Genomic DNA, 23897 nt, shown 5'->3' with positions numbered 1-23897 from the left:
TTTTATTAATGCTAAAATACTCTTAACTCTACATGAAATTTATAAAAACAATCAGAGTGCGAAAAATGTCAAAAACCCTAAAGATAAAGGCATTTGTTTTAAAATCAAATGATATTTTAGTAATTTTATCATGCTCAGCTTCCAAAGCAAACCAAAATTTTGTTCCAAAGATATTTAAAATTTTACACCTCACCAATTCTACCATACCAAATATATCAAAAGTCCAAAAACACCTTTAAAGCCAGCTTTTGAGTTTCTCTCTGTCAAAAATAATTTGATAAATTTACTGTACGAATCCGTAATGAATTATGAGATGGGCTACAAAAACTAACCTTCTAGTATTTTCTGTAATTATTGTTTAAAGTTTTAAGTAAGGACAGTGTAGGTATTTAATATAACAATTCGAAGAAGCGTGCCAATAGCCTCTCTCTCTCTCTCTCTCTCTCTCTCTCTCTCTCTCTCTTCAATACAATAAACGCGTCAGTGGTTTTGAAGAAGGAGCCAATTAAACGCTTTTGTAATTTAGGAGCTCGTCGCCACCTATTTGACATTGAAATTCAAAACAACCCGACGGTAATCTTAACGCTATTTCAATAAAAAAAAAAAAAATTACAATATCTAATCTCAATTCTGAACGGAGTACCGAGAAGATGCCGTCCTTTACTTTTTGTCTCATATTATTCTAGAAAAAAACTCAAACGCTCTATAAATACAGGATTCATCACAGGAAAACAGAGAGAAGAAAAGAAATGGTAGGACCTGAGAGGCCACAGTTCGTGCTCTTTGGATCATCAATAATTCAGTTCAGCTACAGCAATGAAGGTTGGGGTGCTCTTCTTGCTCACATCTATGCTCGCAAGGTGTTCTTCTTTCCCCTTTTCTTTTTCCCTTTTCTTTTCAACGGGGATTTGAATTTGAATAACATAATAATAGTTGATTAAACCATATATAACTCGTAATTGACTATCCTTGTCAACGAGTTGCATTTCAATATATTTCTTCTCCTTCGAGAAATCTCGAATTGAAATTTTTTTTTTTTGTTATGAAAAAAGAAGATAGATAAATAGAGATAATTTTTTTTTTTTTGTTTATTGTAATATATGTGGTGTGAGAATTTTGCGAAATGCTATGATCCAATCCAACCGCCAATCATGTTGCTTTTACGTGAGCCGTTAAGAAGGTTTACGTGGATCATCAACACAACTTTCATGTCCGCGTTGCTGGGATCCACATTTCTTATCTTTTAGATAGTGCATGGATTTACAGTGGCTTGCAATTCTATGCCTTTATGGTTTATGAATTAAAATACATTAACAAAAAAACGAATTGAGGGGATGAAATTACTCTTCTCCTCCTTGTAGAATACTGTTTATTTTAACATGTTTTTCTTCTTTTCTTGCTTTTTAAATTTAGTTTTTTTTTAATTTTTAATTTTTTGATATTAGATTTATCGGATTGAGTTTGCTAATTTATTTTAATATATTTTATATTAGGTTATCTCAATCTCATAACTCAAGTTAATTACGATTTATGTGGGTTAACTCGGGTTTTTTTTTATCATTTTTTGTAATTGAATTTTTTTTTTTTTTTGCAATTTCATCTTTCAATATTAAGTTGATTGAGAATTTAAGTTTTATAATTTATTTTGGTTTTTTATGAGGGTATCCTAGTTTAATGACCGAGTCTCACAGTTTGATGGGTTAATCCAGGTTATCTCAGGTCTTTTTTTTGTCCTCTTTTTCTAATTGATTTTTTAAAAATTTTATCATTCATCAATGGATTGATTGAGAAATTAGTTTTATAATTTATTTTGATCAACTTTCTATTGAGTTATTTCAATCTTATAATCTTAAATTTATTAAATTAACTAGGTTGGCCTAGTTTTTTTTTTTTTTATTATTTTTTAAGTGATTTTTTTTAATTTCATCCTTTAACATTACATTGATTGAGAATTGACTTTCAAAATATTTTTTGATTTGTTCTCTATAAGGTTATTATGATATTGTAACTTGGAGCATGGATTTTAAAAAATATATATAGTCTTGAAATTTTTTCAGTCAAACTATATTTTTTATAGTTGTCTAAGTTATTTTAGACTTATCAAGTCAATTGAATCACATTAGATTAATCTCTATATGAATTATTTTTTAAAAAAAAATACATTAGCAATACTTGAATATTTTTTTATGTATAAAAAATTTAATCCAACCGAAAGCGCAAATAAATAATCTAATTAGACCTATATATAATAATAATATATATAAAGAAATAACAAAAATTATCCTAATAAACAATCTCTTGTGATTGGGTGTAGCACCAGGGAGTTTCTTTTCTTTCCTTTTTATCTTATAATCTGGAGCACAAGAAAAGAATTCCAATTTTAAAAGTGACATTATTTTTTACCATACATTTTTCTTAGATGTGATGACTACTATAGGATAAAGTTTTTCCTTCGCAATGACTACCTTTGGTTTACAAATGGGCGCAGGCAGATATAGTATTGCGAGGATACTCGGGTTGGAATTCAAGGCGTGCGGTGCAGATTCTTGACCAAGTTTTTCCAAAGGTGTTTCTTTTTGTCACCAACAGGGAGACCTGAACCAGAGTAGTCTTAGCTTAAAGAATTTGCCAGCGGTTTTGTTTTGTTTTCTATTTAGGGTTTTTCTTTTGCTGCTAATTAACTTGTTATAGTCATGCTTGGATTCTGATTTTCCGTGATTATCAATCAAGGATGCTGCCAAACAACCTTCCTTGGTAATTGTCTATTTTGGCGGTAATGATTCTATCGAACCTCATGCAACCGGACTTGGTCCTCATGTACCGCTTTCTGAGTACATTGAGAATGTCAGGAAGATTGCTATACATCTCAAGGTAATATGCTCGGAAAGTAGAACGTTGCTTCACCGGAGCACAGAATTGCACCCTCAAGCACTATTAGACAGAACACTGAATATTTCCTACTTCCCGTGTGCATGCAATTTGGTACGTTAACACTGTTGTCTGATTACCAGAGCCTCTCGGAGAAGACTCGAGTCATCTTTCTCACCACTCCTCCTGTCAGTGACGAACAAATTCGTGCCCATCTGAGGTGCGTTATTTTCATTCTGTCGTTTTCTGTGATTTGTTTTTGGTTTACAATACATTGGATAATGCTAATGAGGATCCATTGTTTTTTAAACAGTGATAGAATAGATATGGTTCGAACAAATGAGTCCTGCCGGATATATTCAGAAGCATGTTTAGAGGTGTGCCGTGAGATGAACCTGAAGGCAATTGATCTTTGGACTGCAACGCAGCAAATTGACAATTGGGAAACTGTTTGCTTGACGTAAGTTTATCTTTTAATATTCCATCTGGAAAAAAAAAAAAAACAAAACAAAACCAGAGATCACTTCCGGTTTCAGGCTTTATTAATCAAACCCCAGCCAAATCCATTTTGAGTACTCTCTCCTATCTCCTGCTGATCTCTGATACTTGTATGCAGGGATGGAGTCCATTTTTCACCGGAGGGGAGCAAGATAGCCGTCAAGGAGATTCTGAGAGTCATCAAAGAGGCCAACTGGGAACCAAGTCTTCACTGGAAGGCAATGCCTACTGAATTTTCTGAGGATTCGCCGTATGATCCGGTCAGTCCTGAGGGAAAGACCGTAAATGTCTCTGAGCTTGATTTGCTCGGGAATTTTCAGTGGGAATAGAACCCAACAATCACTATTTATTTTTTCCCTTTACTGGGAAGTGCATCATCTTGATGTTTAACCGTATCATTCTGGATATTTTCATCACCACATACTAAAACATAAACATAGCTCTCCGATTACAGGCAATAAATGAATGGATAGATACTACTAATAAATGTAGTTGTTGAAAAAAAAAAAAAGTTATTTCACAAAGAATATCTTCTTACTCGTTGAAAATCCAAGTTGAAGGAAAAGGAAAAGACCGTTTTAAGAGAAACATAATTATTGTATAATAGTTGAAAAACAGAAAAAGAAAAAATGAAAGCAAAAAAGGAAAGGAACTGATGCTGAAATTACAACATCCAGCCGCATAACTGCTTTCTACCATAGGTTGTCTGCAAGCATGTCTGGAAAATCAGCAAGTTTAACACGGGCAGCTTAAACATCTTCCATGAAATATCTACTGGGCATATCACTATAATTAATGAGAATGTTTTGATTTCATTAGGGTGTCAAGTCAAAGTCCAGTATGAATAATGCGGTCGCTGTCGGAATCTGCAAGCTCATTACAACTGTTGAGAATGTAGTTCGTATTGGGAAAGCTTGTCTAATCGGAGGAACTATCCTCTTTTTCATGGGAAGTTAAGCAATTCTAGTTTGTTTGAGCAGTTCTCTCTCTGCCATGTTCTATCTATTCTTTCTCTTGTTCTTCTTCCAATTCTAAGTATATACATGTTCCTTGTTAAGGACTAATCAAGACCACAACAAATTGATATCAGAGCTTGAAAACCTTGGTCACTAACAGAATCTTGAGATCTGTAGCAGTTCTAAAGGTGAACCAAGATGAAAAAGCAACAGGATTAAGGCACTAAAAGAGCATAATAAAAGGCTTGATGAACAAACACAAAGTATTTTCATTAAGAACTTTGAGACATTATAGCTGAAAACCGTTGGCAATGGCAAGAACAAACCAAAAGAGCTAAGCAGATCAATCTGTAAATGTAGGCTATGATGGAAACCTTAAAGTCATCCATGGCCATCCAGGAAGTAGAAAGAGGAAGAAGGGATAACTCACTTCCTGATGGGATAACACCTAATTATAGAGCTTATAATCGTGGGGAGATCATGGAAAACCATGGCAGCCATATCATTGGGTATAATGTGGCACTACCTAAGTTAGAATTTGTAAACCCAAATAAAATGGATTAATTAGGAAATATATAAAGAGATATTAAATAGATTGAAATGATTTCTTAAGGATTTAAAACTTCGTGTATATTATTTTAAAAATGGGTCGAGATTGAATAACCAGTTTGTAAACCCTAAGTTAAAATAATTCACGATATTAGTGTAGTATAAAACAATTTACTCGGTAATGCAAGGGTTAATTTAAAAAAAATGAATTAAATAAAGAGAGGGTGAAATTGAATAAAAAGAAGGACAAATAACACTAAGTTAGTAGAAAGAGAAAATCTTGTGCGGACAAAATAAAATATAAAAGGCAAAACAGGGTCAAACAGCAAATAGCCAAAAAAATAACTATTAATACCCCTCCCTTTCACTTATGTCCAGTGACTTTGGAAAACAAAAGGGGGCTTAGGGTTTTCTTGGTTAAATTTCATTAAATCTTGGAAAATTAGGTCAAAAAGGGTTAGTTTTAATGATCAAAAGAGATTTAAAGGAGACTAAAGTTAGAGAAAGTGAAGAATTTATAGGGTTTAGTGGGTATAGAGGGACGATTCTGGTAGAAGAGAAGAAGTGAAGGAAGAGTTGGTTCTTTGTTGATTTCTTTTTATTTCTCATTGATGAAGAGGTAATATATAATTTGAATTAGTTTTGTTGTGAAGTTATGCAATTTGTGAAATTATTACAAAAACTAAATGGTATATGAAAATCATTGTAGATCAAGAGAAATTTCACTATTAATTGTAATAGCAGTTTCATTTTTAATTTCTCATATTTTCGTGAGACGTTTTCTTGGCTCTCTTTTTCTTTCACGGTAAATGGGTGATGCTTATGCTATTCAGAAGGCGCGTGTGACGCTTCTCGTAGTCAAATATAATCATTCATTGACTCGTTAGATACATAGTCATGTCCTCTTCCACATAGTATGGCACGTGTAGACAGATAATGGTTAGATTATTGCCGGTGATTAATTGTGTGTTTTTTCTTTCTTTTCTTATTTTCCTGACAACTAAAATAAATAATTGTCCTCTTTGTTAATTATTTGTCAAATCAGGCATGTTTGTTGTACCCAAGCATATTGAAATGAGTGTCAAACTCAAGGTTAAAACAACGCACCTTGAATCTAGCATGATTTGTTAGACCCATAGTGCTTGAATCCATGTCAAACCTGTGCCTGAGTCTGCCACATCCATGCACTTGGGTTTGCTAAACTTCCGTCTAGATTTGATAACTTGGATTTACTTTAAATTTAGTACTTATGTCACATCCAAATAACTCGAACCCAAATAACTTGAATCTAGGGAGCATGTCAGCCCAAGCTGATTTAAGCAGGTGATAATTGATGTTAAGATTTATAATTTTTTTATTTTTTCTGAAAAGATTAAATCATATGAATGTTTCTGAGCCTGATTTTCCCAGAGATTTTACGTGGGAATCGAACCTTAACACCACTTCTTTTTTTAACTAGGAGACGCATCATCGTGATGTCTAACCATATCATAGAGGTTGAGCTTGTCCTGGCTGTTTCGCTGAGCGATAAAATAATTTGATTGCAAGAGCACATACTTTTTATCTTAAAATTAACCTCTACCCTTCTTTTTTTCTTCGAGTGCCATTTCACAAACATACCCTACACGGGAAAAGAAAAGAAAGAACTCGCAACAGGAATCATCAATTCGAATAATCTTTCTAGTAGCAGGGCTTGGAATGCTTTTGCATGTCAACATGGCAAAAACAGAAATTGGTAAAAAGGCAACAATATAAAAGCATACAGAAGAATGGAAATTGAACGACTTCTAAGATCTTTTGTTCTCAATGGTTATATTACATCGTCGGAAGTTGTACAAACCCATCTATGACTGCTGAAGATACTCGGTACATGCCCAAGCAAGGGTATAACACTAACTAAATAAAGAATAATACATACACAAGGGGAAAAAAAACAAGCAGAAACAGTCGCAACACTCACCATGCCGCCGCCACTCGGATGATATCGCCCGCTTTTCAACACCTTTCAACATTAACACAACTGGGCCATAGACATCCAAATATGAAGCAAACTCCAAAACAGATGATACAAATGAATTCCGAAGCCTCCAGGCAGGTACATGCACTTCTGGTAAAGACCATGCTTATGAGGAAAGTTGAAACCTGCCACTACGCTTTTTTCTTCTCCATCCCTAGCAATTTTTTTAAAAAAAGTGAATAGCAAAATTCAGATTTGTGTAATCAACAAGATTGATAACCATAACCAGAATACTAGTAATAAATACAGCAAGTCAAGGTGGAAGCTACTTACAAAGGCAGCATAATAAACAAAAGTCAAACCCGCCAGAACAACAAATGATATTTGGAACACGTTATACCTGTAAAGCAATCACCAATGTGTCCAACAAGATCAGTGGAGTGGACAGGGACAAATAGAATAAAAAAAAAGAGGCAAAGAATGTTTATGTTGGAGCTCACTTGTACAAATATTTAATTCCACGGAGTGACTGCAATGTGTGACCGAAAATTTCTTGGGCCGCAGTTGCTTGAGCATAGTAGCCAAATGCAGTGGCACAGAACTGAATCACGCTGAAATTGCAAAAGCCAATATATTTTTTAATGATTAGAAATTAATTTTCTATCACAAAATAATTATCTTCTGTTCTAAAATACAGAATAGAAGCATTCTCAAAAAAATATACACAATAAAAGTTGCAGCATAGGATGAAGGAAATGGAAGGTGAAGGGCAAGGTTTCATTGTGAAGTTCATTATTGCAAATAATTAAAAGACAAGGGACATATATGTTCATAGCATCATTATCTAGCAGATTCTCCAACCCTCTAAATATCAACTTGGATAATAAAATCATATGACCAAATGTTAGTTATAACCAAATCTTGCATTAGCTTTTAGCAACACAAACTGGAGAATATTTAGAAAACAAGATGCTCAGGGATCAAAGATGCGAACCTAATGGAGCATAGGAGAATGAGTCCCACATTGAAAAGAAAGGAGTTCATTAGAGTGGCTCCCCACCTGAAAACAAGTCCATTCAATTAACAAGCCATCAAAATACTGATAAAATTACATATCAACAGAGACATGATAAGATTTTTTTTTTAAAAAAAAGAGCTTCCGTATCTATTACTTCATGGGATGAATCGTAATGAAAACTAATCTCAGGCCCAGCATCATTGCCCCAGCTATGACTGCAAGCAGAAGGTAGAAACAGAAGAAAGCAAACGCAACAGTACCCAGAAGACCTGGCAAAGTAGCAGAAAATACATCCAAAGGTAAGATCACCAAGTAAGAAAGGAGGAAAGGGCAAACAAGGAAATACTAGAGTATAAAAAATTACCCCATATGTCATCCAACTTGATGAAGACCTCGTTCAGGAAAGGAGAAAGTGGTGGATCAACCAACAGGTATATGATAATATGAGCAACCCAAGCCACCGAAACAATCAACCTAATAAAAAAAGAAAGAAAAAAGCAACATCAAAGACAATTTATCTGTACTTCTTTCTTATTCTTCAACTTCCACATGGAGCATTTTCCAGTTTTTATAACAATATTATCCTATGTATGCTTTGAAAGAATGCTCTGTACTCATCTATTCTCTAGGATATCGGTCAGTATGCACTGCTTAAAGGAACTACTACTGTCTCCCATGGAATGGAAACAGAGAAACTCTAACGGTAATAGAAGAAATGCATAGAGCTTTGAATAGTCACACATGTGGCTGCACTTACCCTAAGATTCCCAACACAAGTTTTGCCAAGTAGCCAAGAATCGTCAAAGCCCAGGCTGTCTCAGCCTGAAATGACAGAGAAGAACATTAATGGTAAAATAGTGGTTCTGCTTCAAAGCTAGTCAGGGAGTTAGGATTATCACCTTCTCCCCTTGTGGGTACATCTCTTCTAACAGCTTTACATCTTCTTCTAGCTGAAGCAATTCCTGAAATTTAAACATGCATGAAAATTAAGTCCAGTGACCAAGACATGGATTCAAAATGAACCGACCAAACCATCAAATTGTTCGTAACCAAACACATTTTAAAACAAACAACAATGAAGCTTAGTAGAATAGATATGGTGAATAATTTTTTTTTCTATTAATAACCAACCAACTTATATTAAAATCTTGAGCTTGTACAGGTATTTGAAAGAATTAAAATACTTTGATTGAAGTTCCAAAACATTTTAACAATCATACTAAATCATATCATGGAAACAAAAATTACTTGATTTACACCCATCTTTTAATTCAGAAAATAAACAGAATCAACTAAGTTTTGTAAAACTCAAGTCTGAATCTAAGCTAGAATTCTCAAAGCTTTAGGGTGAGTAACACAGAATAAAACAGCCAGTCAGCCACAAATTCAAGTTCAGACCCTGCCTGCTTAACAGTATACTGAGCATGCACTGAACCCACTGCACAACAATGAAAGAAAGAGGGAGGGAGGGAGACTAATTAAAAGCATGTAGCACAGAGCTTCACAGTTACCTTTTCTACTGACTTGACATTTTTACGCCATTTTCTACCCTTGGAACCACTTCTTTCCTCCTGATGGAGTGCATCAGCTGCTTTCTTCAGTTCTCTCGCTTTTTTACCAAGTTCAGTTGCTTCCTGCATGATATTAACAGCTATCCATAAGAACCAGAAAATATATGCACTTTCCCTTAACTATTTAAGGTATGTAGTTGCACACTACTACTTGTCATGCAAGGAAGAATCAACCTTAATATACTGTGACCGCGTAATAACAGCCTTTGGACGCCTGATGAAAGAGAAGATAAGTCCCAGTGGCAAACAAGCAATCCCAACACCACCAAATATCTGAACAAATGAGAGAGCATATTATATATGATATTCTTCCACATAGACAAAGCTGAAAGGAAATTCACACATAAAGGAATTTTTATGACAATTGAGTATGGTCTTTGGAGACTTGTATGTATTTAGGCATCCACATGTTTTCATCACAGAACCTTTACCCAGGCACCAACTCTTTTCAAACCATTGATCTTTGATGAAATCATAAAGGGGCACTACACCACACTCAAAATTTGATTCCATATTTCACAAAAGAAAAGAATTTTTTAATAAAATCAGAAGCCAAAAGTTTGCATGAATGTTCATACCGCAAAGAGTACAGATCCAACAATTGTAGCAAGAGCAACAACATATTCTGGAAATGTGGCACGCATGGTCCAAGTTTTCTCTGATGAAGCATTTGCAAGATATGCAGAGCACTGCAACCAGAAAATCAAAAATGAGAAAAAAGAAAACACAGGAACATGCATAAGAATAAGTTTCAAAGTTCCTTAATTGCACTATTAAACTGCAATATAAGAAGCTAATACAGGTAAAATAATATACCACAACAACATAGCTAACCAACTATACAGAAGCAGAACCTGGTGTGAGCCACTTCCAATACATGGTTGACTGCCAGAGAAATCCCAAGTACTCGGAAAAGTAGTTGTGGTCGAAGAGAGATGCCTAACAGTGAAGTCAACTTTTCCAATAACCCCTAATATAACCACAAAAAGAATTAAACCAATAGCATGTAAATTACATCTAAATCAATCAACACTAACCTACTAAACCTTCATCTAATCATGTAACACACAGAAAGTTACACTCAACAACTAAGCACACACGCCCATTAAACAAAATCCTCACCCGAACATCATCTAACCATAAGAATTTCATGTAGCTGATTTAAATCATCATTTATTAGCTCAATTACTCACATTTCTAACTGTACCGCATCAATTCATGAACTCCAAAAAAATAATTCATACACCATTCTTTAGCTAAATATTTAAAACAAACCATCTCGACCACGCCTCAACATGCATTTTGGTTTTCTTCAATAAAAAATTACTAATTAAAAGCAAATATATATATATCAACTATACCGTATAAAATGCCGAGCACAAGACCACACACAATCGCCGTTGTTATAACCCACAATAAAGCACTTTTAATTCTTTTAGCAACACTCCTGCAGGCCAAAAGGAAAAAATTACGAACCCAATTAAAATGAGATTCAATTTACAAATTAATAATCTCCTAAAAAAATCAAATAAAAAAACCTACTTGTCCTGATCCCCTTCATAGTAAAACATCGCGAAAGGAATAGTGAAAAAAACAAGCACAGCATCAACAATGTATACAGCAATCCACAGATCCTTCATTGGCAAGGTAAGATTGCACGCGCCATTATAAATCGCGTGACGACAAGCTTGCCGGTTGGCTACGTCAGCCGGTAACATCAAAATCGAGATAGCGGCAATGGAGAGGCCAAAAACGACAACGAATTTGGGAAAATAAGCTTGATTCTTGTCGTCCGGATGCTGGTAATTGACTAGGAGGTAGACATTGAACAAGAGCACGATGATGCATACTACTACAGCTACGATTACCAGTGCTAAATTGAAATCTCCCATTTTTTAACGCTCTCTCGATTTGAAATCGAGAAGAAACTAGGGTTTCGTAATTTTTTTTCTTCTTCAGATTTGGTTTAAAATGGGAGGTTCCTTTTTGGGGTTTGGCTCCGGCGAGGTGCTTTGATAACGGCGTGTGAGAGGAAATGACGGTTTTGTCCTGAGAGAAGGGGGTTAATAGCGGAGGGAGATGATATGTTAAAGGTGGGTTTGGGGTTTTCGATTATTACTGTCAAAGAGTCTGTTTATTTTTGTTTTTTTGAAAACATTTAATTTTTTAATTTTAAATTAATTTATTTTATTTTCAAATTATTTTAATATACTATATAAAAATATATATATATTAAAAAAAATATTATTTTTAAATAAAAATATTCTAAAATATAACCTTTAGGACTGAAACCAAAGCCCACGGTTTTTTGAGGGTGAGGCTATGGGCACAGCCTCTGTATTGTCAAAGCCTTGAAATTTTATATTTAATACCCAGACTGCTTAAAACAATTATACTATATTAGTGTAAAATAGCCCCTACACTTGTGCCCTCTGCAGGTAGGTTTCAAACTTAATTGCTAATTGTAAAAGAAGAAAATGTCTGTATTATAGATATGTTTTCTAGTATTATGTTTTTTTTAATTGAAAAATAGAAAGACGATTTTTATTGAAAAATATATAATTTAATAAATAAATAAAAATTTGTTAATAATAATTAAAAACTAAAATAAAAAGTTCATCATCAGAATAGAAGTAAAAAATAGATACATATATAAATATTTTACTTTATATGTTATTTTTATTTTATTTGTTAAGAGATTAATTTTGGTAGCTACATACAAATAACTTTTGTTTTTTTATAAATGCAGCATGCAAATACAATTTATATATTTGCAATTTAAAAGAAAAAATTTAAAAATAAATTACAATAACATCTCTAAAAAGTATTATGAAATTATAGAAACAATTAAAAAGATTAATTGCTATTTAAAAAATAAACCAAACAATTTTTAAAATCAAAGAAATTATATATTAATTAAAAATAAAAATAAAAATAAAAGAGATAGACCCATGTAAATTGTATGAAAAGAGTGGATGAGGAATCACCATCCGCTCTAGAAACGTTGTCATCCATTATAGATAACGAGTTATCCATGAAATCATTATTTGATCACCTCTAATGATAAAATTTACTAAAAACATCTCAAAAATATCATAAAAACCTAAATAAAGAGATTTTCATACCAAAACATCTAAATTAAAAACATCAATAAAGATATTTTCAAATCTAAATCACCCTATAATCAGTTCAAAACATAATTTATTCTACAAGAAAAAAAATTAAAACATAATTTATGGATCCCGATCTATTTTTTATTCTGCATGTTTAAATGGAAGAAATCATTTTTATTTTCAAGTTGGCCTATTACCCACTCCAACACAGAAATATACCAATGAACCCACTGATGAATAAGAAACGGGGAAAAAAAAGAGCCAAGGGTTTGTATTTCTAGTGTGATGAGAGATTCATATCAGGGAAAAGATGCAAGAATGAGAAGCTTTGTTCACTATGCATTGTTAATGATTAAATAACAATGAAGAAGATGATAATCATGGGCGGGAACTGGGTTATGAAGAAATCACTCCCCATATCTCCATCGATGCCTTAGAAGGGATATCAGGTTTTCACACTTTAATATTTTATGACAAAGTCTTGAAGAAAGTTTTGTAATACTATTGGTTAATCTATGCTATACATTGCGATTTTAAACACGTAAAAGCTTGATAATTAGCCCTTAAATAAAATAAAATCGAACCATTTAGATGATTTTGAAAACCATAAAATTGGTTGGTATCAAGGTTGTCCGCGTTTTTGACTCGTAAAATCGTACGATTTTACGAGTCAAAACATGCATTACTGGTTGAATTGCTTGGAAAAATCGAAAATGGATAAAATCGAGTTGCAATCGGGTCAAATCGCAAAAATCGGATGAAATCACGCAAAATCGCGATATTAGGACCAATTGTGCGATTTCACCAAAATGAGGCGCTAAAAGTTTTTTCATGTCCACCTGACGCCTATTGGAATTTGCTTTTCCCTTGATGTGACTGCCTTCAGTCTTCACTCTTCACTTCTTCAGTCTTTTCAGTCTTCAGGCCGAATTAACGAACAAAACGCAAAAAGTCTTGTGCTCATCGCGGCTTCTTTTTCTGGTTATCGTGATTTTAATCTTGCAGCAGGACATCGGGAGTCATCATCAGTCGTTCAGCTCATCATCACTACTTTGTGCCGTGTAATAGATTTGTAATACAATTTTAATAACGAATTTAGTATGTTGCCCTGTTAAGACTGGAGTCACCGAATACAATTTTAATAGCAAATTTTGTATGTTGCCCTGTGAAGACTGGAGTCATCGGACCTGTAATTGATTTTGCCCGGTTATGTAATTTGTATATGTATAATGTTGAATTGAATGGAATTGATCAGGTGAGAAAATTGTTGAATTGAATGCCATAGTATATACTATATATGACTGAATTATGCAAAATATTACTCGGTGAAAATTGGACTGAATTGATTGAATTGGGGTGGAAAATTGATTGAATTGGGGTGAAAATTGGACTAAATTGATTGAATTTGACTGAATTTAATGTCATTTCAGTATTATAGGACTGAATTAATTGGATGAATTGTTATGTATGAATTTTTATTTAAAGCATGAATTTTTTTTAATGTATTTTAAAATTTCTTACGATTTTACGATTTTACGATCCGTTTTTACGATCCGAGTTTATGAACGACTTTCCGTTCTGTGTTAAAATCACGATTTTAACAACCTTGGTTGGTATCACCTTTTTGTTGAAGCTCCATTGCTAAGCAGATTAGCTAGCTTTTACCATTAGGTCAAATGGCCAGCATCAACGTTTTCTTGAAAACTCTTTTCATTGCCACTATGCTTGCCAACATGGATTAATTTATCCATATAAAAAAAATATATTTTAAAATCATGACTAAAATCTACTAAAAATATAGAGATTTAGATTGCATAAAGGAATTTTAGCATAAAAATTTATTTTCATTACCCCATTTTATTTATTTATTTATTATTGTTTAATTATTTTTAATTTGGGTTTATTCTTACCTATTAGACAATGTTTAGAGGTTTATTTCATTATTGAATTCATATTAGTTGATTACTAGTTTAGAACCATTAGCTTGCAATCCAAAAGAGTTTTATTATTGGGTTAGAGTTCTATCATAACTAATTTTTAACTTTTCATGTTATTATTTACTTCGTTGGAGATTTATCAAATCTAATTTTTAAATTTTCATGTTATTATCTATTTCGTTAGGGATTTCTTGACCATGTAATTAAAAGTTCTCCTCATAATGAATATCTACTTCTTAGCCAAATAAAAGCATGTTTACTAACTTAATAAGAAACATTAAGCACGAGGAACTAAAGCAACCATACAAGTTTATGGAAAGACCTTCAGATGTGCATACAAAGAAAATGACTTCTCTTATCATTTAAAAAATAAAAGGATCAAAGTGAATTTTTCAACTTATTTTTAAACTGCCACTTATTTTCTTTAACCTTTTCACTTTGATCTTCTTTCATTGAATCTTGCCATTTATCAACAAATTTGCTTAAATTAACCATCAATTTGGGCTTATAATGGCACGAAAAAAAAAAAATAGAGCATTATTGCAATCCAAAATGCTTTGTGTCTAAATGAACAATGATAAACAATATTTTTGCACAATCTTTTAAGTAGTGTTTGATTACTATTCCGAGACAGAAAGATGAAGACAATAAAGATAAAAATATGTTTAGTTGGAGAGATAGAGACAGAGAAATAAAAATAATTATGTCTCTAAGATAATTTTGAAGTGAATTTATGTATTTTCAAAATAGAAAATATAGAAGGAATATATCTCCAGAGACAATATTTATTATTTTTCATTCCTAAAATATCTTTGTAAAAAACTCTTAATTTCAAATTTCTCAATTAAACATATAATAATACAAATGATTATTATCATAGTTTCAAAACCAAACTCGGGGGTTGATCCAGGGCAAACCTCAGGTCACTAATTAAGGTATGGGCCACGAGTCTGGTTGACCTGAGTCAGCTTAAAAATAAAAATAATTATCATTATAATTTTTAAACTCAATTCGGAAGTCAACCCGGGACAAGACTAGCATCACAAATGAGGTTAACTGTTGACACGAGTCAATGTAAGAAAAAAAATGGTTGTTATCATAATTTTAAAACCCAATTCAGGGTAAGGCCTGAGTTGCATGCAAGAGAGTCAACATAACATAAAAATGGTTATTATCATAATTTTTAAACTTGATTCGGGTGTCAACCCGAGATAAGGCTTGAGTCATGAACCAAGATGGTCAACTTGGGTCAATGTAAGGATAAAAATTGTTATTATCATAATTTTAAAATTTGACTCGAGGGTCGACTAGGGCAAGACTCAGGTCATAAGTCAGGAAGATCACCACAAGTTGACCCGAGTCAACATATGAATAAAAATAGTTATTATTATAGTTTTAAAAATTAATTCGAGAGTTGATCCAAGGCAAGGTTTAGGTCATAGGTCGGAAGAGTCAACTCAGTTGACCTAATTGTTTTTTTAAAAATAATTAAAGCAACCTTGTTTTGACTATTTTTCAACAAAAAATCAATAGGTTTTTTATTCATGTTTTATCCCAGGTCGACTTAGATTTTTTATAAGGTCAAGTTGAATCAATCATTTTAATATTTTTTCTTAAACTGAGGCTAGATTAGACCCCAGGTCAACCCATCAAATCAGTTCCTGGTTTTATAATTAAAGTTATTATAATATTATTAATTTCAATACTTAAAATAAACTAAAGTAAAAAAGATATTTAATTACTTTTTAAAATATTTAAGTTTGATAATAATTCACACTAAGAGGTAAAATTAACTTTTTTTATTTGACAACAATACATATTAACAATAAAATAGATTTTTTAAATATTTTATTATGTCTTGTCCACTATAATCAAATACAATACAAAATAGTTATTTTATCTTATATATCATTACCAAAAACAATTCTATCTTCATCTATTTTTCTGGCTTGTCTCTAACTAAACCTTATATTAGTGTTCATCAATTATTAATAATTCTTTTAAAAGATTTGAGTTCGAATTTATTTTTTGAAAAAAAAAAAACTAATTCTTATTATAGATGCCCTAATTCAAGTTTTAAAAGTCCATTTACCAGGACAGAAATCATATCCCAGATGGCCAGACTAGGTAATCTAGCCCACTGAACCTGGCCCCGAGGCTTTAAAATCCAATGTTTCACAGACCCAAAAATAAAAAACCTCACTGATGAATAGCTTCCCTGCAGCAGCTGACTAGAAAGAAAATGGACATAGCTCTCTTCTCTCCTTCTTCACTTTTCGCGGACGATGATGACTTGTCTTCTGGTACTCACTCTTCCTACCAACCTCTCTTTTAGATAGCTCCTTTGCTTTATATTACATGTGTTTTATGTTTAATTTATGTAAAAAAGGTTTTTACCTTTTACTTTCGTTTTTTGTCGTCTGTTTATAAGAGGAAACAAAGGAGACCCAACAGAATCATGTAGAGAGGAGGCACAGTTTTCCTGGAATGGTAAGTTTTGTTCATTTATTAGAATTACTACAGAACTGGACTTGGTTTGGTTAGTTAAATTGTGCAAATTCTGTTAAGGAGGTGGGGTTTTTATCTCTGTCTTCTTCCTAGTAAAAGATCGAATTTTTTGTATTGGTCTTTGTCATTTGAATATGAGATCATATAAGGGTAGAAAATGATTTCTTAAGTGGGATCTGGGTTGTTTGCCATATAATAGTGTCTACGTACTGTTTGCTAATAAAACATGTTGAAATTAAGTTCATTTTTTTACTATAATAGATACGCTAAATCTTGTTTATGATTTGAACAGATTGAGTTTTGTACATGAAAGTTAGGGTCAATGTTGTTAAGATCATGAGTTGACTCGTAAATCATATGATTTGATGAGTCATCATATAATTATCCTGCAGAATCGTTTTAAAAACTCAAAAACAGATAAAATCAGATTGAAATCGTTCTAACTCAGTAAAATCTGTTAACTCGCGAGTTTAATATTGATTTTACAAGTTCATGTGAAATATAAATACTGCCTACTTTAGCCCCCGAAACAAACCCTATCTTTTCATTGTATGTGCAGCTGCCACCCCTCATTTTAACACCTCAATACCTCATATTTTGCTTGCAAGTTGTGTTGTCGGTGCATCCTAATTTCTTCTCCTCTTTCTTCCCAATCCTTTATCGAAAACACAATTGAAAATACACACTAATTACTTTGCGAAGCCCAGGTGCTAAGGAAAATTCTTGAAGAAGATTTTCTTCTTCTTCTTGCATACCCGAGGGTACTTTGCTAACCAAGGTTTTTTCTTTTGATTTCTTCTTTATTACATGAGCTGGAAAATTATTAATTATTTTGCTTGTTCTAGATTTATATATATTATATGGGCATATATAGAGTGAAATTAGTAGAATGTTGGGAATGTTTATAACATTGAAATTTGAAAGTAGAGTTGTTCTTAGTTCTTAGCACAAGTGTATGGATATATATATATATATTTATTTATTTATCTTGATCTTTGGTGATATGGGTTTTAACAGTTGTATAATTGGCCGAAAGTTACACGGATTGAAGGAAAAGGAAATTCAAGAATTGTGTAAAGGGCTTGAATGGAATGAAAAGAAATTTGAGGAAAGGTGCAAAGAATTTAAAAGTTGAGGGGCAGTGTGAAGTGCTCAAATTGAAGAAGTATCAATTTGAAGAATTTTTCAAGGAAACTGAATTGGAAAGGGAAAAGATTATGAAGCAATATAGGGAGCTTGAATCGAAGAAGGAATTTGAGAAATGGTATAGGGAAATTGGTTTGAAAGATAAAAAAATTGTTGATGCACTTGTGAAGATTGATCCAATTGATAACCATATGGTTCAAAATGCTATAGATCTTAGTGATGCTAATCTTTGTTCTTATGTGATTATGAATGGTGAGGCCTTGTAACTATTCTTAAACGAGTATTGCAAGGATCATGGTACAAGGAGTGCATTGCTCTTCAAGTTTTGTCAGACCCTATGATGCTTGTTTTGAATGCAATTGAAAGCATTTGAAAAAGGGAGATTTGGAGTTTGAAGCTAGTGTTGTTATAAGGAGTTACATTCTCTTGTTAGAGCAATTGATGAAAATATCACCAGAAATTAGGCCTCGTCAAAAAAGGAAGCAATGGAAATTACCTTTGATTGGAGTGAAAAAATAATTGAGAGTTAACCCTACGCATTCTTTAGAGGTTTTAGGATTTCTGCAGCTACTAACTTCTTATGGACTGGCCTCTGATTTTAATTTTGACTACCTTTTGAAGTATTCAGGGATTATTTCACGGCATAGCCAAGCTCCTAAACTATCTATATCCTTGGTGAAGGCAATGAGACTAGTTTTAGTTTACATGACACATCAACAAATTGTTTGTTTTAGGTTTGTTAATTTTAGTTAATGAAAATCTATGGACATGGATAATTGTATTGTATTTTTAAATTATTCAAACTATTAATGAATTTTTACTTGAACCGTGTATTTTAAGATGCTTGAACTATATATTTAAAAAATTACTTATGATTTTACAATCCAAGTTTACATTGTATTTTCCGTGTCGTGTTAAAAATGCGTTTTGACAACCTTTGTTTAGAGTGGTTTCTTGTATATGGGCTTAGGGACTTTGTGTAGTGATTTTATAACAATGGAAAGCAAAAGAGTGGTTGCTATATTTAAGGGATGCTTGTTGTCAAGACTGAGGAAAACCTCATGATCTTCTAACCTTTTCGTGTTTTGACCTGTTTGCAGGAGTTGCTCATTAGAGAATTCTCTTTTCACAAATTGAATGCTAATTTGCTCTGGCCAGGGACATTTGCATTTGCAGAATGGTTAGTTCAGAACAGGCCATTGGTTGAAGGGCGGCATTGCATTGAATTGGGCAGGTATCATTCTTGCTCCTTATCTCTGATGGTATTAGATTTTCAGTAGTATTGCTCAACCTTCTTTTACCAAAGGCTATTTGAGGTGATAATTCATGGTTAAAATCCTATTATTTACCTTCTTTTGCCATTTCATGTTTGGCCTTACTTCAAGTTGATTGGTTTACTGTGCATCAATGTCAATCTATTTTTAAAAACTCTTATAAAATGGTGGAATCATAACTGTGAGGTATTCTACTGTCTAATAAAGTTAAATAAATATATATTTTTGTGCTTAACGTCTGTGGTCAAGTCTTGTATGTGTGCCCCTTGAGTTCCCTACACTTTCCTACATATTTTTTAGCCATTAATTTGGAGATTTGAGCCTTGAAGCAAGGGGCCAAGGTATAAACCTCCTTATTAGGATTATTAACTGCAGTTTCGTTTTCTTCAATCTGCATCACAATGTGTCCTGTGTTATTTTCAATTGAGGGCCTTAAATTTTGTCGTACCTCGTAATTTACCAGCTGCTCCACCTGTTTTTTACTTTGAAACCATGATTCTTCTCTTGCTGATATGGACACTTCTATTTGTGCAGTGGCACTGGAGCTTTGGCCATTTTTCTTTGTAAATCATTCCATCTTGACATCACTACATCAGACTATAATGATCAGGAAATTGAAGAAAACATAGCTCACAATTGCAGAGTGAATGGAGTCACACCAGTCCTTCCTCACATTAGGCGTGAGTTGCCTCATCCTCTAACTAACAAAGAAAGATATTACCTGTAATCATTCAGTAGACTCTAGTAAGCATATGGTTCTTCAGGGTTCCTAACTTTCTTGTGCGTCTGGGAAACTAAATGTTCATTGTGAATCAACTTGATAGATAAGTTGGCTATCATAATCTCTTCCGCATGATCCTATGCAGGCTATCAGGTGGGTGTGATCATCCACATGGTGACCTTCTTTCTTTGTGATGATTATGAGAGGCATAGTAGTAATCATCATGACTGGAATTTACAACTGGTTTCTTTTATAGATATAGAACTTTTAATCGTCTTGTTGATTCATAGCATTCTTTTAATTGTTTATCATTTATTGTATTTTTCATTTTATATGATTTTTCTGGGACTGGATTATGTTCAACAAGAATGTTTCTGTTTATCTAGATTCTTGGGGGGACACCTTTCCAGATGCTGATCCTGACTGGGATCTGGTTATAGCTAGTGATATTTTACTGTGTAAGTTTCTAATTTATCACCTGCAAATTTAATAATGCCCTTTACAGAAATGAGAAGTTCCGTGATTCAATTAATTATCTGATTGACATTTTCCTTTTGTGATTGAAAAACACCATTCAAGAAAAGCAATGAAATCATGATCCTGTAAAGCATAGGAAGACCCACAAAAACTCAAAAACCAAAAAGAAGATCAAGTTTCTTGTTGATATAAATGCATCACTAATGCCCCCCTGAAATTTCATTCTTGATGGTGCAATTATCTGATGGTTCAGAATAAAGAATTTTTTTTTTTTTTTATTCATGGGTAACCAACTTCGTTGGAGATTGTTTCATAGTTGATACTGTACTTTGGACCCTAGATCTGGGAATCATGGATCTTTATTATTCGTTGGTTTCTTAACTTTTATGCCCCTTTATTAAGTGCTTTTGTTATGGATTTAGTAACTCAACTCGTTTGATTTACTTTAATTGTTGCAAAGTGAAAAATAGAACCATATTGCAAAGTGACTCGAGTAAGCAGAATAGTTTTTGTGTGATTGTAGAGAACAAATAATTGAGTATTCTGTCTTGTAACATAACATTTCATGTTTGATGCTCAAGAAATTGATATCCTGGTTATATTGAAATTCGTCCATATTTGATTGAAAATTCACTTTTGATTTCTTGCATCTCTCTCTCTAAGAAATTTCGTAAGAATTTTTTGTTCTCCTTTATTCTGTGCAGATGTGAAACAGTATCCAAACTTGATAAAAACTCTTTCCTTTCTCCTCAAATCTTACAAGCTGAAAAATGACAGAGCAGGCTCTATCATGGAAAATGAGCAGCATGGAGGTATTATGCTCTCCATTTCAAGACGTGAAAGTAGAATGTCAAGTTCAAGAATTTGATGATTGTTTTTGGTCTTGATACTGGCAGGAACACATAATATCGGGTTGCCTAGGCCAGCTTTTTTAATGAGTTGGAGACGTAGAATTGGCAAGGAGGACGAATCTCTCTTCTTTGATGGTTGTGAGAGCGCCGGGTTACAAGTGGAGCATCTTGGATCCCGTGTTTACTGTATCACACCCAAAGATCAAGTGTCAGGATACCAAATAGAGTTAACCAGGTGAATTACCCGCCCGATGCCGCAGGTATAACAGGATATTTAAGAGTATGAAACTCAAAAACATTGAAAGCATTTGATATTCAATGGAGCAACCATATCGCGATGGCGAGTTGATTGGTCCAACTTAGAAAAAAAAAAAATGGAAATCCAAAAACTGAAGTGAAAAGGCATTGCAAACAAATTTGTAGGGTGTTCATTTTCTGTCATTGCAATATGCAATAATCATTAGTTACCTGTAATGAAAAATGCTAATGGATGTCTTTGAATCCTGATGTTGACTAATCTGATCATGCTTTATGCTGTCCAAGAGATTTTTTTGGGTTTATTTGGGGGGGTTGGTCCATTTTATTTGGATGCTTCAGAAACCATTTCAATTTCAAACAAACAAAAATGTTTTAAGAATTGGCAAGCAAATCTCACAGGTTAAACACAAAAGGACAACACAACATCAGAAGAAAACAAACCAGATTAGTTGTTGCAAGTCATCCAGTTAAAACAAACCAAACCGAAATGCAGCTTGATTTAGGCAAGCCTAGTAACTCTAACGATAAACAAATTGTTTGACAACTGAAAGTCAAGCAAAATCCTCAACTAATAACAAGTAAACCTCCATGCTCTCCCAATAACAAAAAAAAACCCCAATCTGTACAAATGGGTTCTGCATTTAGTGCAGTATAATGAGAACTCAAACAATTTGGAAGAAAGTCTGCCAAAATCATGCGAGATTTTCTAGGTTGATGCCCATGTTTTTGTTCACCTTTTGAGGTGTGTTCTTGGTTCTTGATTGAACCTCGTTTCATTTGGGCAGGCTGTCCCAAAATGTTTATACTAATTTTTCAATACCTGTTTTCCCTCCTTTCTTGCAACACTGCCCCCTATCTAATTTTTACTGCCTCCTACATGATCTTGCTTTCTTCCTTCCTTTTTTTCCTATTTCTTGTATCTTTCTTGCCTTATTTGCTGCAGTATTTTCAGGTAATGAGTATTGGAAATTAAAAAAAAAAAAAAAAACTACTTAAAAGGGCAAGAAAGCTAAAAGGTTGCTTGAATTGTCCTCATCATCGTACTAGATAAGATGCTAAAATAGTTTATCATGGAATAATTCAAAAGAGAATAATTACTTATTCTAAATAAGATATGTCTTGTTAAGGATGTCTGCTCTAAAACATAAATGAAAAGAGATAAGAAAGAAGTTATTCCATATACTTTGTATATAGGATTTATAATATATGTTATGTTATGTACAAGACTAGATGTAATTTATACTTGGAGCATAAGTAGATACCAATCTAATCCAAGTAATGGTCACTAAAAGATAATTTTTTTTTTTAAGTACTTGATAAAAACTAAGAATGTTTTTTTGGTATATGGGTGAGATGAACTAATAGTTCCTGGTTATTTGCATACTAATTTTCAATCAGATGTTGAAAATAGAAAATATAGTCTTGTTTTATTTCACTCTAAATAATAAAGTTGTGAGTTATTAAAGTTTCAAAAAAATAAAAATCAAAATAGTTTCTACAACTAAAATTGAGTACACATTTGCGTTTGAGAGGACAAGAGATGATTTTTTGATCAAGAAATTCATTACTAAATTAGGTGTGGCTCCTAATATAGTTGATCTAATAGCCCTATACTATAATAATAATGGAGTTATTGCACAAGCAAATGAACCGATGTCTCATCAATGATAATATATATACATACTTAAAAATTATATTTTATTAGATAATCATAGAAAGAAAAGATGTAAAGATACAGAGTACCCACTAAAAAAAATCTTGCAAATCCTCTTTCTAAGCCACTATCCTAGTAAAAGCATTATCATCAAGCATAGCGATATGGTATTTGATACATAAATGATTGGCTTTAGTCTTAGTGGGAGATTGTTAGTGTATATACCTTACAGTCAATCAGTTAATTACACGTGATATTAATTTTGTTTATGCAAACATATTTAATTTTTAATAAAGACTTTAACTATATTTAATATTCATCAAATATTTGATTAATGAATCCAGAATAAAGATAAAGATTTTAGGACAAAAATGTTTTGCAAGGAAAATTATAAAGTTGTTATAATTGTGAAGATTTCTATTGCATAAAAGTATTGTTCTTAAATATTTTTGGCTAATGCTCTATTAAAACTGAACATTAATTAGAATTGTTGATACTAATACATATTATGTTTTTTTCTTAAAAAAAAACAAATATTCTC

At 32.8% G+C, this 23897-nt stretch overlaps 3 protein-coding genes across 4 annotated transcripts; 2 read left to right on the top strand and 1 right to left on the bottom strand.

Annotated features, from left to right (window-relative positions):
* The first annotated feature begins 419 nt into the window (after positions 1–419).
* LOC118048436 (GDSL esterase/lipase WDL1) lies at positions 420–3764 on the top strand. The gene is made up of 7 exons (XM_035058104.2): positions 420–573; positions 716–860; positions 2489–2566; positions 2731–2871; positions 3012–3088; positions 3182–3328; positions 3485–3764. The coding sequence occupies exons 2-7, from the start codon at positions 750–752 to the stop codon at positions 3693–3695; spliced, it is 765 nt and encodes a 254-aa protein (XP_034913995.1). The 5' UTR covers positions 420–573; positions 716–749; the 3' UTR covers positions 3696–3764.
* Positions 3765–6641: 2877 nt separating this feature from the next.
* LOC118048437 (LIMR family protein At5g01460) lies at positions 6642–11490 on the bottom strand. The gene is made up of 14 exons (XM_035058105.2): positions 10960–11490; positions 10779–10864; positions 10272–10387; positions 9996–10106; positions 9592–9690; positions 9358–9480; positions 8746–8808; positions 8604–8668; positions 8211–8320; positions 8001–8115; positions 7823–7888; positions 7329–7439; positions 7162–7228; positions 6642–7042 (listed from the first exon to the last, which is right to left on the bottom strand). The coding sequence occupies exons 1-14, from the start codon at positions 11307–11309 to the stop codon at positions 6995–6997; spliced, it is 1530 nt and encodes a 509-aa protein (XP_034913996.1). The 5' UTR covers positions 11310–11490; the 3' UTR covers positions 6642–6994.
* Positions 11491–16623: 5133 nt separating this feature from the next.
* On the top strand, positions 16624–21986 carry LOC118048439 (protein N-terminal and lysine N-methyltransferase EFM7). 2 transcript variants are annotated; one of them, XM_035058106.2, is made up of 7 exons: positions 16625–16770; positions 16899–16957; positions 19222–19355; positions 19930–20075; positions 20503–20574; positions 21298–21405; positions 21490–21986. In XM_035058106.2, the coding sequence occupies exons 1-7, from the start codon at positions 16710–16712 to the stop codon at positions 21681–21683; spliced, it is 774 nt and encodes a 257-aa protein (XP_034913997.1). In that variant the 5' UTR covers positions 16625–16709; the 3' UTR covers positions 21684–21986. The 2 variants fall into 2 exon arrangements, with proteins under 2 accessions (XP_073265846.1, XP_034913997.1); XM_073409745.1 differs by lacking the exon at positions 20503–20574 and having other exon boundaries at positions 16624–16770.
* Positions 21987–23897: the final 1911 nt, after the last annotated feature.

The sequence above is a fragment of the Populus alba genome, chromosome 6 (genome assembly GCF_005239225.2).
Source record: "Populus alba chromosome 6, ASM523922v2, whole genome shotgun sequence".
Classification (NCBI taxonomy): Eukaryota; Viridiplantae; Streptophyta; class Magnoliopsida; order Malpighiales; family Salicaceae; genus Populus; species Populus alba.
The sequence above is the reverse complement of the archived record's forward strand: the minus strand, read 5'-3'. Positions and strand labels throughout refer to the sequence as shown.

Excerpts from the sequence above, each read along its gene's own strand:
- LOC118048436 (XM_035058104.2), top strand. The coding sequence starts at position 750 with ATGGTAGGACCTGAGAGGCCACAGTTCGTGCTCTTTGGATCATCAATA. Across the intron at positions 2,872-3,011 it reads AGATTGCTATACATCTCAAG|AGCCTCTCGGAGAAGACTCG; the intron begins GTAATATGCTCG and ends TCTGATTACCAG. Across the intron at positions 3,089-3,181 it reads CAAATTCGTGCCCATCTGAG|TGATAGAATAGATATGGTTC; the intron begins GTGCGTTATTTT and ends TTTTTTAAACAG.
- LOC118048437 (XM_035058105.2), bottom strand. The coding sequence starts at position 11,309 with ATGGGAGATTTCAATTTAGCACTGGTAATCGTAGCTGTAGTAGTATGC. Across the intron at positions 10,388-10,778 it reads TGTGCTCGGCATTTTATACG|GGGTTATTGGAAAAGTTGAC; the intron begins GTATAGTTGATA and ends TGGTTATATTAG. Across the intron at positions 8,669-8,745 it reads TGTACCCACAAGGGGAGAAG|GCTGAGACAGCCTGGGCTTT; the intron begins GTGATAATCCTA and ends CTGTCATTTCAG.
- LOC118048439 (XM_035058106.2), top strand. The coding sequence starts at position 16,710 with ATGGACATAGCTCTCTTCTCTCCTTCTTCACTTTTCGCGGACGATGAT. Across the intron at positions 20,076-20,502 it reads AGTCCTTCCTCACATTAGGC|ATTCTTGGGGGGACACCTTT; the intron begins GTGAGTTGCCTC and ends CTGTTTATCTAG. Across the intron at positions 21,406-21,489 it reads GGAAAATGAGCAGCATGGAG|GAACACATAATATCGGGTTG; the intron begins GTATTATGCTCT and ends TGATACTGGCAG.